Genomic DNA, 16368 nt, shown 5'->3' on the forward strand with positions numbered 1-16368 from the left:
GAAATTGAAGAAGAAGTATAGGAACACTTCTGTCAATGAGATTCACACTCGGAGCATTTTACTGTCGGAGCCATCTAGCAGAGGTCAATTGAAATCAGCTCTTCTTAACCATCTTTAAGGTAATTAACGCCGTCTTTATTTAATACAAGCACATTACGGTTCCATAGCTAATGAACGGCCTCAGAAAGAAATTGCCTCACGACCTGCAGTTTTGTAAATACCATTATTTCTGCTACGGTTATCCCGATCACATTTTTGCACCCGAGTTTGATTCCGAATCACCTGATGTTTAGGTTTTGGCGATACAGAGTATCTATCTGATACCCTGGCAATTTATTAGGGAGGGGGGGGAAAAAAAAAAAAACATCAAAATTTAAAATATTTCCATAAGGGGTGGGAAGCTCTGAGTCACAATGTGGCGGTACAACATTTATCGATATATCGGTCAAGAAATCCCACTTACGATCAGTGCTGTTAATCTTTCTCTAAAAAGTACTAATTACAGTTACAAATTACTTCTCCCAAAAAGTAATTGCGTTAGTAACTCAGTTACCTGAATGTAAGAGTAATTAGTTACTTGGCAAAGTAACTGGTGATAATTTTCTCTCAAAAAAAAAAAAAACATCAGTTCACACAATGTGAAGTTTAAAGGGTTTTTGGGACAATTGGCCCTAGCTCAATTCTTTACCCTAAACTTAACTAGACACGGGTATTGCAGATATTGCGATAACTAGATAGTAACCTTTGCTATATGTGGAAGTCATTTAATGTTGTGAATCAACCGTTAAAGTTGTAAAATTGCTCCCGTTATTGCACTAGTTCCCTTCTGTCTATTTCCGACATGTGTAAGTTTTAAAACTGTTTCATCATTTAAAGATAGATTTAAGTTAAGTTTTGCCGATTTAAGAGCATTTTAGATAAAAAGTTACTTAGGCTCGCTAGGAAGGTTCTCTACAACAGAGCCTTCCTGAGAAGTCTACTGCAGAGGTCACGGAACTGCGGACCTCATTCCGGTTCCGGTCCCCCAAGCTGTCTGGACCGGATCTCAAGCTGTCGCGACTAATACACGTTGCAACAACAAAAATCATTTTTGTCTGAGGGTTTGCAGAGCGGAGGTGGGCAACAAACAAAAACCTTAGCGGTGACGCGCGTGAGCCAGCCAATAGGAGTAAAGCATTTGAAAGTTACTTTTAGAACAGCATGTCTCACACTCGCTTTCCAGACTCCGCGGAGTGACAGCCAAATACTGAGACGAATGAAGTTGGAGGAAGAGGCGAAAAAGGTACGGCAAATGGCGTGCTCAAAACTAAGCAAGATTGATGCAGAAAACAGAGTGTTTAAGGAGGAGTGGACCAACACATTTTTGTTCATTTTACCTGGTGGCAGCACAAGACAGCTATGGCTCATCTGTTCAGAGACAGTAGAGCTTATAAAGAGCAGCAATTTGAAAACGCACTATTAGACGAAGCACACAGCTTTTTAGCAAAGTTTCCCCATGAACTCTGCCATTCGTTCTCAAAAATTCGGAATCGGAATTAAGGGCTCAATATGATCGCACCTCAAGGCTCATGGTTCATTCATTCACTGCACAGCAACGTGCAAATGAATGCTCCCTCAGAACAAAAAGTCTTTCAGTGACGCACCAATTGTCAAAGATTGTATGAGTGCAGTTGCTGAAACTTTGCTTCATGGAAAGCAAAAAGAAGAGGTCTGTCAAAAAATCAAGCAAGTCCCCCTGCCAGCATCCACAATTAAAAAAAAAAAAAAAAAAGTCTTGAACATGCTCTAATGTTGCTATTTAATGATTCAATTGAAGCACTTTTTTAGTTTTATGCACCTTTTATATATTATTTACATTTTTGAACGTCGTAATTATCAACATGGCCACATAAAGATACCTTTGTATTTTTTTGGGGGAAAAAAAAGCATTAAAAATATTTCCAGACCCGAGATTGTTGTAATTTTTTAATTTCGGACCCAGGGGATTTTTAATTAATGACCCCTGGTCTACTGCTTTAAGATGGCGGCTGTTTACTAACGCATCTAGTTCTTTATTATACATGTTGCTAATGCCACCGTGTCTGTCATTTGCATCTAGTTCTGTATATACGTGATATCTACCGAAGCATCATGTGGGCATAGTTTGTAGGCTATCGGCTACAGTCAGGTATTATTGGAGCCACCTAGCACCGTGTTTGCAACGGCGTCACACTCCCTTGCCTCTTCGCCACTCCTGATCTGCTCTCTCGTCTCCGTGAGTCCGTCTTTTCCAGACTTTTCTCGCGTCAGTCAACCAACATCGTAACGCATAGTAACACACGCCTTTCCTGCCTCAGTAACGGTTAACAGCGTTGCCAAGATGAGAAAAGTAATTAATTGGATTACTCGCTACTGAAGAAAATAACGCCGTTATATTCTAACACCATTATTAACAACACTGCTTACGATAATTCGCAATACAACTACTAAAGAGAAAAAAGCTATTTCTAAATGTAAATATAACAGACTGTGAGAATATTTCAGCGTAACATTTCCGACGTTCTTTTTTATCTCATTGCCTGCCACTGACGATAGACGTCTAATTAATTTAAACTGGGAGATCTCGCATTGAATGCTCATGAATGAGTGCCATTGACGGCGCGAGACGTCCAATTCATTTTGAATGGGAAGAGGCGAATGAATTTGTTCATTCAACGCCTACGAAGTATCGCGAAATATCACCATACCAATATATTGTCGCACCCCTAATTTCAATACTAGTGACATTATCATGCCTGCATCCCAAATGGCCAAAACCAGGTCAAAGATGGCCAAATCCATCTCTTTTATGAGAAAACTGAGCTACAGTACTGATATAACACTGACAAAGCAGGACGATTGTTGGCAATATTCGGCACGTTTTCACTGAAAAAATCAAGCGACTTAACAATGAGATTGGGGTCTAATGTCTTTAAGTGGCGTCTTAATTGATTACGCTTCTTGCTGTCTGCTATAATTATTTTTAGACACAGTAAACAGTGGTCTTTCATCATCACCCACTGTTTTAAAAGTCAAAGCTAAAAGGCAAACGGCACGAAAAAAGCGCATTCATGGCGGCCGAGGTAGAACCGTAGGTGAGGGCAGTCGTCATGACGATCCCAAGCCGAAAATGGCACTTCTCGGGCGGCGACGTGAGAACCGGACAAGACAGTGGGTCGCTGCGTGAGTGAGTCCGGTCGGAAAACGGCTTTCGAAAACGGCGGTGGCACACTGCTCTTCATATCTGTTGTCTGTGTGTGCTGAGTGCTCTTCCTTAGTTCAAAAATACTGCGCGCACTCTGAAAATGAGAGCGCCACTGCCATCTACTGAGTGGATGTGCAAGTACACTTTATTCCAGTACGGCAAAAAAAAAAAAAAAAAAAAAAACATGTTCCCCGAGGTCACATGCGCCCCCCCGGCATTGCTCTGCGCCCCCCCCAGGGGGGCGCGCCCCACTATTTGAGAAGTACTGGTATAGGCTAATGTTCCTATTGTTGAAAGCACAAAAGTGTGTAATAAACTAGCACATTTATATTTTGCATTTTATTTTCTTGCTGTACTGAAAATGAACCGAACCGTGACCTCAAAACCAAGGTACGTACCGAACCGAGATTTTTGAGTACCATTACACCCCTACGTGTTTGCATTAAAATCACTACACGCTTTAAAATAACTACACTGTTGTAATTATTTTACTGTAGTCTAATTTAGGGCTCGGGTTATTGTTTATGATGATTTTTGTCCAAAACAAAATCAAATTCTGTTTTTTTTTTTTTTTTTTTTTTTTTAAAATCAAGGAACAGGTACTTGTGTTGCCAGCTGGATGGCTTCCAACACAGTCTATGAAGTGGGCCGGTCTTTCATTGACTCCCGGGCAATATCCCCAGACCGCCGCTGCCTCTAACCAGTGTTGTGTATTATGTGTAGAGCTTAATTTCTGCAGAATGAAAAGGGACTGTACATTAGTTTTATAAACACTTTCCCAAACTTCAATAAAGTATGTTAAATGTGGAAATACTAATGAGCAATAAATTGTATATAGAGTTTTGCAGTTTAATATATAGCTCAGTTTTCTCATAAAAGAGATGGATTTGGCCATCTTTGACCTGGTTTTGGCCATAGCCAGTGAGCATTGTTAGCATGCTAATTGCAAAATAACTCCACACCATTGCAAAAGAGGCAAATACTGTGAGCAGCAAAAATAAAAACTGTCCTGTCCAAGGACACTTTTTTTCCCCTTTTATTCAGATTTGTTTTTTCGGTCAAATTTTTTGGCACATTGTCCTCATGAGTGAACGTTTCTAATCAATTTTAATTTGGTATTTTTTACTGATTTTATTACATTTTATTTTTCTGTATCAAATGGTCAAAAATGTACCTTGAGTGTATTTTTTAGTTTGGATGTGATTTTTTTTTTTTTTTTAATTCAGGCAAATTGATGCACGTCAAGTATTCTCTGTTACAAACAAAACAATGTTAATAAAGTTATACTTTATTATAAGTTGATCTATGTTACTTTTTTTCTTTATTAGAAAAAAAGGACACAATGTTAGGCAGATGCGTATTTATAATAGTAATTTTATAGACAAATGATACTATTTACAGTGGCGGCAGAGAGTTTGGGGGGGCGCGAAACATTTACGTCTTGCTTGGGGGGGCGTGACAGAAAATAATTGAGAAGCACTGGCCTATACAAAGCTAGAATTCTGCTCAAAAAGTAGCGGGTATTTAAAGATAATCCAACAACAATTTGCCTTTCAGACCCCGCGTATTGGTCAGCTTTCTTTCTGAAAGAAAGAAGTCCTGTGCTAAAGAGAAAAGCAATCACAATGACAAAGATTTTAACATGTATTTTACAAATGACTCAAACTTTTTTTCCCCCCTTATGAACGGGTTTCAAAAGCTTTATTGGTGGATTTTCTCAAGTTAAAGCGCCACACAGAAGTTAATAAATTTAATTGTGTAAGCAGGATGTGTGCATTATTCTTATTGTTTAATTACAGGCGTTTAAGCTCATTTCAATTTATTTTATTTAAATAGGCTATTTTTATCTTATTATGTGTTTATATTTTACAAATGGGATGTAGTATTCATTTATATCGTATATTTTATGTTGTATAACTTTAGTTCCTATGTGAATATTAGTTCCTACTTGTTTTGTTGTGGTAGGAGGGTTTTGAATTGAACAGGGCGCTGTGTTGGTTATTATTATAGCGGAGAAGACAGCAGTAAATCAACAAAGACAAGTCACCTGTGCCCCGATTTACCACTCAAGAGATCTGATGGACTCAAAAAGTAGGTTACGATTGCATATTAGTTTGAAAATCGACCGGATCCACCCTATTTTTACATGTCCGGTCTGCCCGATCCTAGCTACCGGTAGTAGTATGACGCAGGAGGGCCGCGTCTCGCGTCAAATGATAAACTCTGCCGTTCTTTTCACGTTCGTCGCGTTGAGCCACTTCTGGGACGCGTCTAACATGCGGCCTGATGGGGGAAAATATTATGTGATGCCTTAACATTAGCACATTATGCCTTTGTGATGTATGATTGCTTCTGTGACCTAGATTGTAACAACTTCTATTGTTTTTATCCTTGGGTCCCATAGTTAGGAGGGAATCTCACGAGATAACTTGTTTTGCACCATAGTACGCGCTTTGAGTCCCATAGTTAGGAGGGAATCACACGAGATAACATGTTTTGCACCATAGTACGCGCTTGAGTCGCATAGTTAGGAGGGAATCTCACGAGATAACTTGTTTTGCACCATAGTACGCGCTCGAGTCCCATAGTTAGGAGGGAATCTCACGAGATAACTTAAATAAACAATCTACTTTAACTGCTGGGAGCCTCAACTTGGGGGAATCTCATACCCTTGCGGGTGAGAGGGGGTGTCACGAGTTCGGGTGGTGCGTTTTCGTGGGGGCAGGGAGTGGCCACCCGTGTCCCCGCGTCAGACGTGCCTGTAAGAGTCGGGAGATTCCCCCAACTCCCCGGAAGTCTGCCAGAGGATTACGTACGGGTCGCTTGGCTTTGTTCCTTCGCCGCTTTGCCGGAGCGTTTGGCTCCCTGCTCATTTGTCAACGGTAAGCGATTTTCATTGTCAAGGAACAGTTTGTTGTGCTGTAACGGTAACGCGGGGATTCTGGGATTGACAAACTAGATCTAACGTCATCGTTACCACTTGTTCTTGTTTTGATACTTGTTGCTTGCTCTTGTGGGATTGTAATCAATAAATCTAATTTATTCTGCATTTTCTAATCAATAAACATTGTCTATTAAGCAAACGTGTGCTGGTTGCTGACTCACCGTAAACCCGGAAATTTCAGATAACACGGCCGCACTGCGACTGGTGTGCATTGGCTGATTGACTCTAACGCCCGCGTTTCACTGCGTTCTCCCGGTGGCCACGTTGTCGCGCCGATGACGTTTCTGGGTTATACTGTCCTACCGTCTTGGTCCTCATTATAGTAGAGAAGACGGAGTAAATATAATTTACACAAAGAAACTGTAACACGATCGACTCACAGCCTCAAAAAGTAAGGGTTATATTACGTCAGAAACTCGTTCGGTACGCATCCGTTCCGAACCGAGCACCACGTACTGAAACGGTCCAATACTATTACATGTACCGTTACACCCTTACAAACAGGCCATTGATACTATAAACCAGAACTTCTCAAATAGTAGGGCTGGGGAGCAGTGCGATGCTGGGGGGTGGTGCATGTGACCTCGGGGAACATACTTTTTTGCCGTACTAGAATAAAGTGTAATTGCACGTCCACTCAGTGGGTGGCTGTGGCGCTCTCATTTTCAGTGTGTGCGCAGTATTTTTGAACAAACAAGAACACACAGCAAAAAGCACTGGAGATATGAAGAGCTAAGACGAGGAAATTTCACCAAGTGTATGCAGCATTTGGCTTTGACTTTTAATACAGTGGGAGACAAGGAAAGACCAGTCTGTGTCCTTAAAAAATGTTTGCAACGGACAGCAGGAAGCCAAATCAATTAAGATGTTGCTTAAAAACATTAGACCCCAATAGCATTGATAAGCCGCTTAATTTGTCTTTCAGCCAAGACTTGCCAAATATTTCCAACAATAGTCCCGTTTTGTTTCGCAGCGTTACATCAGTAAACCAGCGAATACTTGGTTGGCATCATATAAGGTGGGATACACAGTTGCTCAGTGCAAAAAAGGAAAAATAAAAACTGACCCACTGCCCAATTACACTAATTTTTGTTTTTTCGGTCGAATGGTTATTTGAATTTATTAGTATTTATTGGTTTTATTACATTTTATTTTTCACTATTAAATGGTCAAAAAATGTACCCTGAGTGTTTTTTTACAGATTGGATGTGACTTTTTTTTTCTTTTTAAATTCAGTCAAAGAGATGCACTTTAATATTAAAAAGGACACAATTTTACGCAGAGGTGTACTTATAATAATAATTTATAGGCAAATGATTGGGTGGCGTGAAACGTTTATGTCTTCCTGGGGAAGAGCATAACAGAAAATAATTGAGAAGTACTGCAATAATCTATAGCATTAGTAAAGCACAGAGAAGTGTAGCCTGATGAAAGTACAAATGTGTGGCTTTTAATTTTATTTTCCTAAATATTGGTACAGTAAAAATGCATGGCTTTGAGTTTGTGAGTAGTCAGAGAGGTCAACTACGAATATTTAGCCAACTTGGCCAGAATTTATTCAGAATTGTGGATTTACTGTTCCAGAAAAATCAGAACTGTAACCTGTAACCAGATCAAAGTTCACACATAGAACATTTAATTCATTTTTCTAAATATTGGTCCAGTAAAAATGCAGTTTTGAAAATGTGAGCTGTGAGAAAGCTCTATTACTAAAATTCACCAACCTTGGCCAGAACTTATTCAAAATTGTGGATTTACAGTACCACAAAAATGACAAATGTAACCTGGTCAAAATATATATGTAAGATTTTTAATTAAATAATGGTACGACAAAAAATGCATAGTTCTGAGTATGGGAGTGGTCAGAGAGTTCCACTACTAATATTCACCAATTCGAATCAGGTGTCTCTGACTCAGGTGCTAAAATATGCGATTGGGACATCCCTACTTTTGACGGTATTCTTGCACATCTAATTTTGTTGCTTTGAATCCCTTAAATAAAACTCACCATTATTTATTTATTCAACCCAATTCCTGTCTCCTAAAAATGAGGTGATCGGACCCGATTTCTGATCACGTTTTCGAATCGGGGACATCCCTAATTTCTTCCATTTTCCCGCCTTCAGTTTCTCACAGAGCCATGGTGAAGAAAAAGCGACTTCGTCTCATCGCGGAGATGGCTCGGAAGATCCGCGCCTACCGAGAGCTGAAAAGCCGACCGCGGGAATCGCAGAAGTACGCCCTCGACTATGACACTATGAAGCGGCCTCTTACGGGCAAGATGCTACCCGTGTTGGCTTGGCAGGATGTCCGCCGTGAGAGCCGCCTCTTCTCTCTCATGGCCGGTATGCGGATGTTCGGAGTTGGTCGTGTCTTCACTCGCAAGTCGTGGCTGGAGGACCACACTGAGCCAAGTTACTGGCAGATCACCAAAGTCAAGGTGGACTACACAGCTGAGGTAGGAGCGGTCTCGTCTAGTTATTGGAGAATGTTGCCACATTGGTGGAATAACCTCTTGTCAGAAGCATTGACCTACAATACTAAATGCACAATCTGTTATTTTGTCTTGTAGAACATGGATCATGGACAAGCCTGGGGTATTCTGACCTATAAAGGTAAACCACCAGCATAGCTTGAGTATCCAGTCACAATTATAGACAATATGGGTCATTGAACTCAATTGTCGGCCATCGACAAAGATGGACATCCAACTCATTTAAACTGGAAGCACTTGCTACTTGCTATGTGTCTGTGTCGTTGACGGCTCCATTTTTACCATTTCGTCAATGGCAGCCAATGAGTTAAGAACTGGATGACATTTGGGCTTCACAATGCGTGTTGAAGGGGAAGTTCAAAATTTAGGCATTAGGCTTAATCTTCGGGTTAGCGGGGGTTTAATTAGTTGGTGGAGTTGGTTTCAACAAATTCCGTGCAGTTTGTTAGTTATTTGTTTTTTTCAAGGCTCTGGAGTGGCTAAGCTAGCGCGAGTCAATTTGGTTTGCTAGCATGCCAATAAAAAACGATATTAACAGATCTAACTGTTCAAACGAAGCCATGTCATGGTCAAAGAATAAACAGTACAGTGCATCACGGAGATTGATTTGGGGGTTGAGGGGTTCGTTTTGTTCCTGATGAAAAAAACTGATGTGAAGTCACTCTATCCTGCTTGACTAGACAGCCTGTTCCCTGCAGAGCTTCTGGATTATGTTGCTGTTCGATTTTCGACAATTGTTCGACAATTATCGCCATGCAATGGTAAATTTTAATAACTTTATCCTGAAAACCTTGCCAACACTGTTGATTGCACGGGTCATCGGCGATTCTCATGGGTGCATATGTTGTTTTTTATTGACATGCTGTCAAAGCCCATTGACTCACACTAGCTTAGCCACTCCTGAACCCTGAAACTGACAAATAACAAATAAACTGCACAGAATTTGTTGAAATCAAATTCACCGACTAAGCCCTCGCTAACTCGAAGATTGAGCCTAATGTCAAAAATTGTGACTTTCCCTTTCAACACGCATTGTGAAGCCCAAATGTCATCCCGTTCTTAACTCATTGGCTGCCACTGACGAAATGGTAAATTTTTTAAAAAATTCTTAACTTTCACTGAATAAGACTTCACTTTTTGTATTTTTGTGCTTTTAGCTCAACCTACTCTTTTGGGAGGGAGTTGGAGGGAGGGGGGGGGGTGAAAAACTAACATCTGAAGTACAGTGGTACCTCTACATAAGAAGTTAATTCGTTCCAGGACATTGTTTGTAAGTCGAAATTGTCGTATGTCGAGCAGGATTTTCCCATAAGAATACATTATAATTCCATTAATTTGTTTCTCAGCCCAAAAACCTACACTAAATCCTAAATAAATACTGCTGTTACTATTGCAAGTATCAATTACAAAGAGCAAAACAAATAAATTATGAAAAAAATAATAATAATTTTATATGGTAATAATAGTAATAGAGCTGAAACGAATACTCGAGCAACTCGAGTAACTCGAGTTTAAAAACTGATCCGAGTAATTTTATTCACCTCGAGTAATCGTTTGACAGCTCTAAGCATCACGTTTTCCTCGGACTACTTTTAATGCGGGACAACGCGCTGATGTCACGTGCATAGGGGAAGAAGCAAAAAAAAAAAAAAAACTTACACCAGCCGACACCCACTACAAACGACGCCGACGTTGCTAAATACTAGCCCGCACGATGCTACGTTGATTGCAGGTAGCGTCTGATGAGTCTCATAGAGATCACATGTATGTTGAACTAGATGCACAATGACAGACTCGGCCACGTCTGGGCAGCATTAGTAAACAGCCGCCATCTTAAAGCAGTAGAGCGCTAAGCGCTAATAAACAGCACTAAGCGCTAATAAATAAGATTAACCTTACTGTCACTAGCTCACGCAACGTTAGCCCTGCGGAGGGCTAGGTTTCTACTAATTATGACCACTGTCCATGCGTGGCTAACGTGTCTAACATACAGGCTTTAACATAACATAGCGTTGTGGAGTGATGAGGGTGTAAAATAAAAACTCAATAATGCTAACTATCAATTTTAGCTCAGTAGTCATTGCTGGATACAACACCAAGTAGCACTGATCCCTAATGTGCTCCAATACAGCCTGTATCATACATTTATTTTGAACACTGCAAAAAGTCAAAATCCTATCAGGACTTACAGTTTAGACTAACTTAAAACTCATTTAGAACTTAAAAATGGCTTGACACAAATAGAAATTCAATTGAAACACGAGGGAAAAAATTCTAACTTTTAAGTGATGTGTTTTATCCAGCGTAACGGCATTTTTAGGTATATATATTAAGTATTTTTTAAATAAGATCTAAAGGTTTTTTGAGTGAAAGCAGTGAATTAGTCTTTTTTTTTTTAAATTCTAGTTAACATCTGAGATGCAATTGTTGGCTGTTTTCAACAATATACATCGAAAATAAAGACATTGATTGACTGAAAATGGTTCAAGATTAGATGAAAAGTCTTGTTTTCTCATGTATATTTATAATTGCTCTTCACCTAAAAATATATTTGTTTTATCCGATTACTCGATAGAATTTTCAGTGGATTACTCGATTACAAAAATATTCGATAGCTGCAGCCCTAAATAGTAATCATAAATAATACCTATAAAAATGAAACGAATCGGGTTGTAATGTGGCGGACTTTTTTTGCTGTATCTGATTGCACCAATGAGCAAGAGAGCGCGGTTCTATTTTACTTTGTTTGATGCTGGCATCAACAGCAGCTGACACTAGGCGTGTTGTGTTGCACAAGTTGATGGAATAAATGATGAGAAACCTGACGAAGCTGGCGATATTCTTTGGTAATGTTACCACAATAAAAATCAAATTAACTAATAAAGGCGAACGGAGAAGGACCGCAGGCCGAGATTGACATTCTACGGCCCTATTGTCTACCCAGTTCATGGATGCACACACAAGGCTTATATTTTTCTATCATTTACATCCTCGTTTCAATGGTAAGCGTCACCTTTTCTTTTTTTTTTGTCCACCTGCACTAACCTTTTTGGATCCAGTGTTGATTTTTCTCACGAGAAAAATCAGCCATGCGTCCGTCTTCCGACAAAACAAAGAAACTGGCGCTGTCAAAAATCGTCGTATTTCGAGCATTTCGGTGAATGTAGAAACAAATGCAGAGTCAAATTTTATGTCTGATGTCGAAAAGATCATGTGTCGAAACGATCGTTTGTCGAGGTACCACTGTATTATTTATTAAAACCATTTTTCCCATGTTAAACGACACAGCAATGAAAAAAATGTTTAAAAAATAAATAAATAAAAAGGATAAATTTGAATTTCATTTTTAACTTTTTTGAGATTCAATTTGGTTATAGGTCGGGAAAGAGAACATTGTAAATTAAGGGGCACTCTTGATTTATTTATCATTTAAAAAAATATTTTCAAGCATTCTCTTTTTTTATTATTATTTTATTTGGTCTTTGGAAAAGTAAATGGACACAGAACTGCATATTTTAGTATTTTGTGTGTTGATTAATCTATCATTTGATGGGTGTGACGTAAAATGCCCTCCAATTCTGGAACCCATATGTGGTATATACTGTAAATCTGTACCGTCTACTTCAGCAGTGACCTTTGTTTTGTGCTATTTTCAAGTGAAGCAATACAGTGGTTGCTGGAAATATGAATTTCATTTGTTACATGCTCCCAACTCAAAACACTCAATCCCAAAACTGATAATAATGAATCTAAATCTACTATGTGTATTGGGCAGGAAAAGAGGAGAAAGAGGTCAAGGAAGTAGACAAGGTGATGTATCACGACTGGCGACTTGTTCCGAAACATTTGGAGCAACAATTCAAAGACTTTGTGCCCCTTCCTGAGCCACCTGTTCGCTACGTCCCTTATCCTCCGCTGCTGCGTGCCATGAAACTGGCGCGACACAAGCAAATGGAAGGCAGCGTTCTTACAGAGGAGCCTCTTATGCCTCTAGAAAGGGACGTAGTGCTCAACAAGGAATATTTCCAAAGTCAAGACCAAGGGAGGAAGGAGAGACAGGAGACAGCTGTGTGAAACTAAAGGACGAGAGCCATATATTGTGCTTTTTGTTCTCAAGAACGGACCTGTTTCCTTATCAAAACTGACTTGTCAATTATATTGTTAAAATTAAATGCATATAGTATATGCTGTGTATTGTTTTTTTCCCCTCTGTTCTCAGATTTGAGTATGGTAGTTAGAGCAAGCTTATGAGTTTTTGCCGGTGTTAGTCAACAATTTGGACAAAGTGAAGGAGCAACGTTCGTCACTAGTTGGTTCAGAATTCCAATGTGACAACGGATGAAAGGAAATAAATTTTGCCACTCAGTACCATTGATGTTCTTTTGGAAAGTTGGCGATGAGCGACACTACTTTCTGGAGAAATAAGGGACGGAAAGATTTTTTGTTGTGGTACACAACAATAATGCAGATAAAGTTTTAACTAGGGATGTCCCGATCAAATCACGTGATTGGAAATCGGGCTGATCGCGCCATTTTTCAGAGGATCGGAATCTGGTGAAAAGTACTGGGTATTTAATTGAAGAATTAATGTTTTTCTGCTTCACGCTTGTATAGCCTCTCACTCTCCCTCCTGCTGCTTTTCTTGGTCAGCAGGCATCCGGAGTTTGCTACTTAGTTAACGATGAGTGACAGGTTTGTAGCTTTGATCTGGCGAGTGAAAGCTCTATAGCTGTACGATCAAAGGCACAAATGTGTCAATCATTTAGTCAATTTTGGTTGTCTGAAGGCGGTTCTTGGCAGCGTGAGTGTTAAAGCTAGAGCTGGGAATCTTTGGGCACCTAACGATTCGATTACGATTCAGAGGCTCCGATTCGATTATAAAACGATTATTGATGCACCCCTCTCCTTTTTTGTACATTAGTTCCAAAATTGTTCAAAAATACTCTCAGGCTAAACCAAACTACTATTTCATTATCAAGTTAACATGTAGCAGTAAACAAATATACAAAAATAACATTAAATTTAAAAAAAAATCCAGTCCCCATTCTGTATCAGCAGCTTTAAACTACATTCAATTAATTTAATGTTGTGAATCAACTGTTAAAATTGTTAAAATTGCTCCCGTTATTCCATAATTTCCCTTTTGTCTACTTTCGACATGTGAAAGTTTTAAAACTATTTTAAAGATAGATTCAAGTCAATATTATACCGATTTAGGAGTATTTTAGATGAAAAGTTAATTAGGTTTGCTTGGAAGGTTCGCCACAACAGCCTTGCAGGGAAGTGTACTGCTTTAAGATGGCGCCCGTTTACTAACGCTCGCATCTAGCTTATTGTAGAAGTGCTGCGAATGCTACCGAATCTATATAGTATATAGTCCTATATAAATTATATCTACCGTAACGTAATGTGGCTGTACTTTGTAGCAGCTTTTCGGCAGCAGTCAGGTATGTTGTTGTGTTTTTTTTTTATCTCGTGGCATGAGTTGAGCTAGAGCCGTCAGTTGAGCACTGGCATTACCCGAGGGGCCGGGTAATGAGAAGCATGATGTTTAGCTACTCTTGCTCCGTTCCGTCCTGAAGACCACGCGGCGCGCTGAGTGTGTTGTACTTCCGCTTTACTTGGCATATTTCAATAATCGGAATTTGGATGTTTGTGAATCGTTCTCGAATCTTCCACGGCCGAATCGCGAATAATCTAAGAATCGGAAATTTTGCACCTGTAGTTAAAGCATGAGTGAATTTGAGTGGACTCACTCATCAACATTATGGAGAGTGACTAAAGGAATTGCGCTAAAGGTGATGCAATGAAAAATGTTGCTGCACCTACAGTGTATCACAAAAGAGAGTACACCCCTCGCATTTCTGCAGATATTTAAGTATATCTTTTCATGGGACAACACTGACACAATGAAAAGTAGTCTGTGTGCAGCTGATATATTAGTTAATTTATTTTCCCCTCAAAATATAGCCATTAATATCTAAACCCCTGGCAACAAAAGTGAGTAAACCCCATAGAAACTACGTACATCCCTAAATGTCCAAACTGAGTACTGCTAGTCATTTTCCCTCCAAAATGTCATGTGACTCGTTACAGGAGTGCTGTCCGTATTGGTGTAGAGATTGAAGAGGTGGGGGGGTCAGCCTGTTAGTGCTCAGACCATACGGTGCACTCTACATCAAATTGGTGTGCATGGCTGTCACCCCAGGAGGAAGCCTCTTCTGAAGACTGTACACAAGAAGGCCCGCAAACTGTTGAAGATACGTCAAAAAAAAGACATGGAAAAGCGGCATGGAAAATGAATGAATGAATGAATTACTGGAACCATGTCCTATGGTCTGATGAGACGGGCGGGCTTTAAGAAAAAAGTGCACTAGTGTAACCAATGCAAAAAGTAAGTGTGGAGCCTTGGCAATATACTTTATATTGCAATGTTTATTTTTCCCAATATCATTCAGGCCTAATTTATATATGGCAAGTGCCTTGAAGTTCCGCTGTGAGACCTCCAATTTGACCAAATTTCAAAATTGTCCTATATGCATGTGTGATACATCATTGGAAAGCTTAAAATCTGTATTTTCTTGGGGAAGAAACATTTTGAACAGGAGGGCATTTAAAAAAATATATATATATATTAAACAGCAAAACCCTAACTGGAGGCGAGAGCAGAATTAAAGACACCATGATTATAATGAGATATCGCATACTTACCTCGTTTTAATGCAAAAACTCCATGTAGCATGTATCATCGAGTGTCAAGACACCGTTGTGAATGGCCATAGCCGGATTTTTGGGGGATTTTACGGGTGAAACATGGTGATATAACAAGGGTCGCGATGCAGAAATCGCAGACATCAAGGAGTAGTTGAGATGTTCTTTTTCATATAATTTTTCTGTTTGGATCAATTAAGTATCATCTAACATATTGGGGAAAATGCGACAGTAACAAAAAAATAGTAACAAAAAAATGCAATTAATCGATAGTTATGAGGTAGATATCCGTGACTTTTTTACAGACGCCATTTTTTTCATTGTGACGTAATTTGTTTAAAAGTTTAAAATATGCGAGTGAATCATTTTTTAAAGTCATTTTTTTTAAACGAAATATTAGACCAATTAATGATTCTAAGATCAAAATGGCAGACATTTTGATTAATAAATATAATTACTTACCTTTTTATGGCTGTGTTGAAACAAAAGCGGTTGCGCGACGTCTGTAAACGGGGGGACAAATTAAAAATAGTTCGGGGGCTTAATGCGCCAGGAATCTGCTATGGCAGCATATAGACATATTGTTCTATCAAACACAACAGTTCTTTTGGCTTAAAATACAGCAGTTTATTTTAAAGAGGAGTGCAAGAGCAGAAACTGCTTTTTCAGTCTCGTCTGTTTTCCGCCACATATATATTTACTTTTTAAGGGCTAAAAAGTGACAAAATAAACCAGAAATACAATGGCATTGCTAAAAGATACAAAAATATGTTTTATAAAAGAAAGGTTTTGACGAATTTATAAGTGTAGGCAAAATGAACTCAATACAACTATATTTTATACTCCGTTAACGCTCCTGGAAAAAGAGGAAGTACTGTAAAAAGTACAGTACTGTAACGAGTTTGGAACTTTTTTTCAAATAAAAACCGGTATCGGATCGGGACTCTGTATTGGCAGATTCTCAAAATCAGGTGACTCGGACCCGGGTGCAAAAAT

The 16368-nt window shown here is 39.2% G+C and overlaps 1 protein-coding gene across 2 annotated transcripts; it reads left to right on the forward strand.

Moving 5' to 3' along the window:
• Positions 1–15: 15 nt before the first annotated feature.
• mrps34 (mitochondrial ribosomal protein S34) lies at positions 16–13218 on the forward strand. 2 transcript variants are annotated; one of them, XM_057818013.1, is made up of 4 exons: positions 16–119; positions 8294–8625; positions 8740–8782; positions 12437–13211. In XM_057818013.1, exons 2-4 carry the CDS (start codon positions 8308–8310, stop codon positions 12733–12735), a joined length of 660 nt encoding a protein of 219 aa, XP_057673996.1. In that variant the 5' UTR covers positions 16–119; positions 8294–8307; the 3' UTR covers positions 12736–13211. The 2 variants fall into 2 exon arrangements, with proteins under 2 accessions (XP_057673996.1, XP_057673997.1); XM_057818014.1 differs by having other exon boundaries at positions 17–119; positions 8304–8625; positions 12437–13218.
• Positions 13219–16368: the final 3150 nt, after the last annotated feature.

This window comes from Corythoichthys intestinalis, chromosome 16 (assembly GCF_030265065.1).
Source record: "Corythoichthys intestinalis isolate RoL2023-P3 chromosome 16, ASM3026506v1, whole genome shotgun sequence".
Classification (NCBI taxonomy): domain Eukaryota; kingdom Metazoa; phylum Chordata; class Actinopteri; order Syngnathiformes; family Syngnathidae; genus Corythoichthys; species Corythoichthys intestinalis.

Excerpts from the sequence above, each read along its gene's own strand:
- mrps34 (XM_057818013.1), top strand. The coding sequence starts at position 8,308 with ATGGTGAAGAAAAAGCGACTTCGTCTCATCGCGGAGATGGCTCGGAAG. Across the intron at positions 8,626-8,739 it reads AGGTGGACTACACAGCTGAG|AACATGGATCATGGACAAGC; the intron begins GTAGGAGCGGTC and ends TTTGTCTTGTAG. Across the intron at positions 8,783-12,436 it reads GGGTATTCTGACCTATAAAG|GAAAAGAGGAGAAAGAGGTC; the intron begins GTAAACCACCAG and ends TGTATTGGGCAG.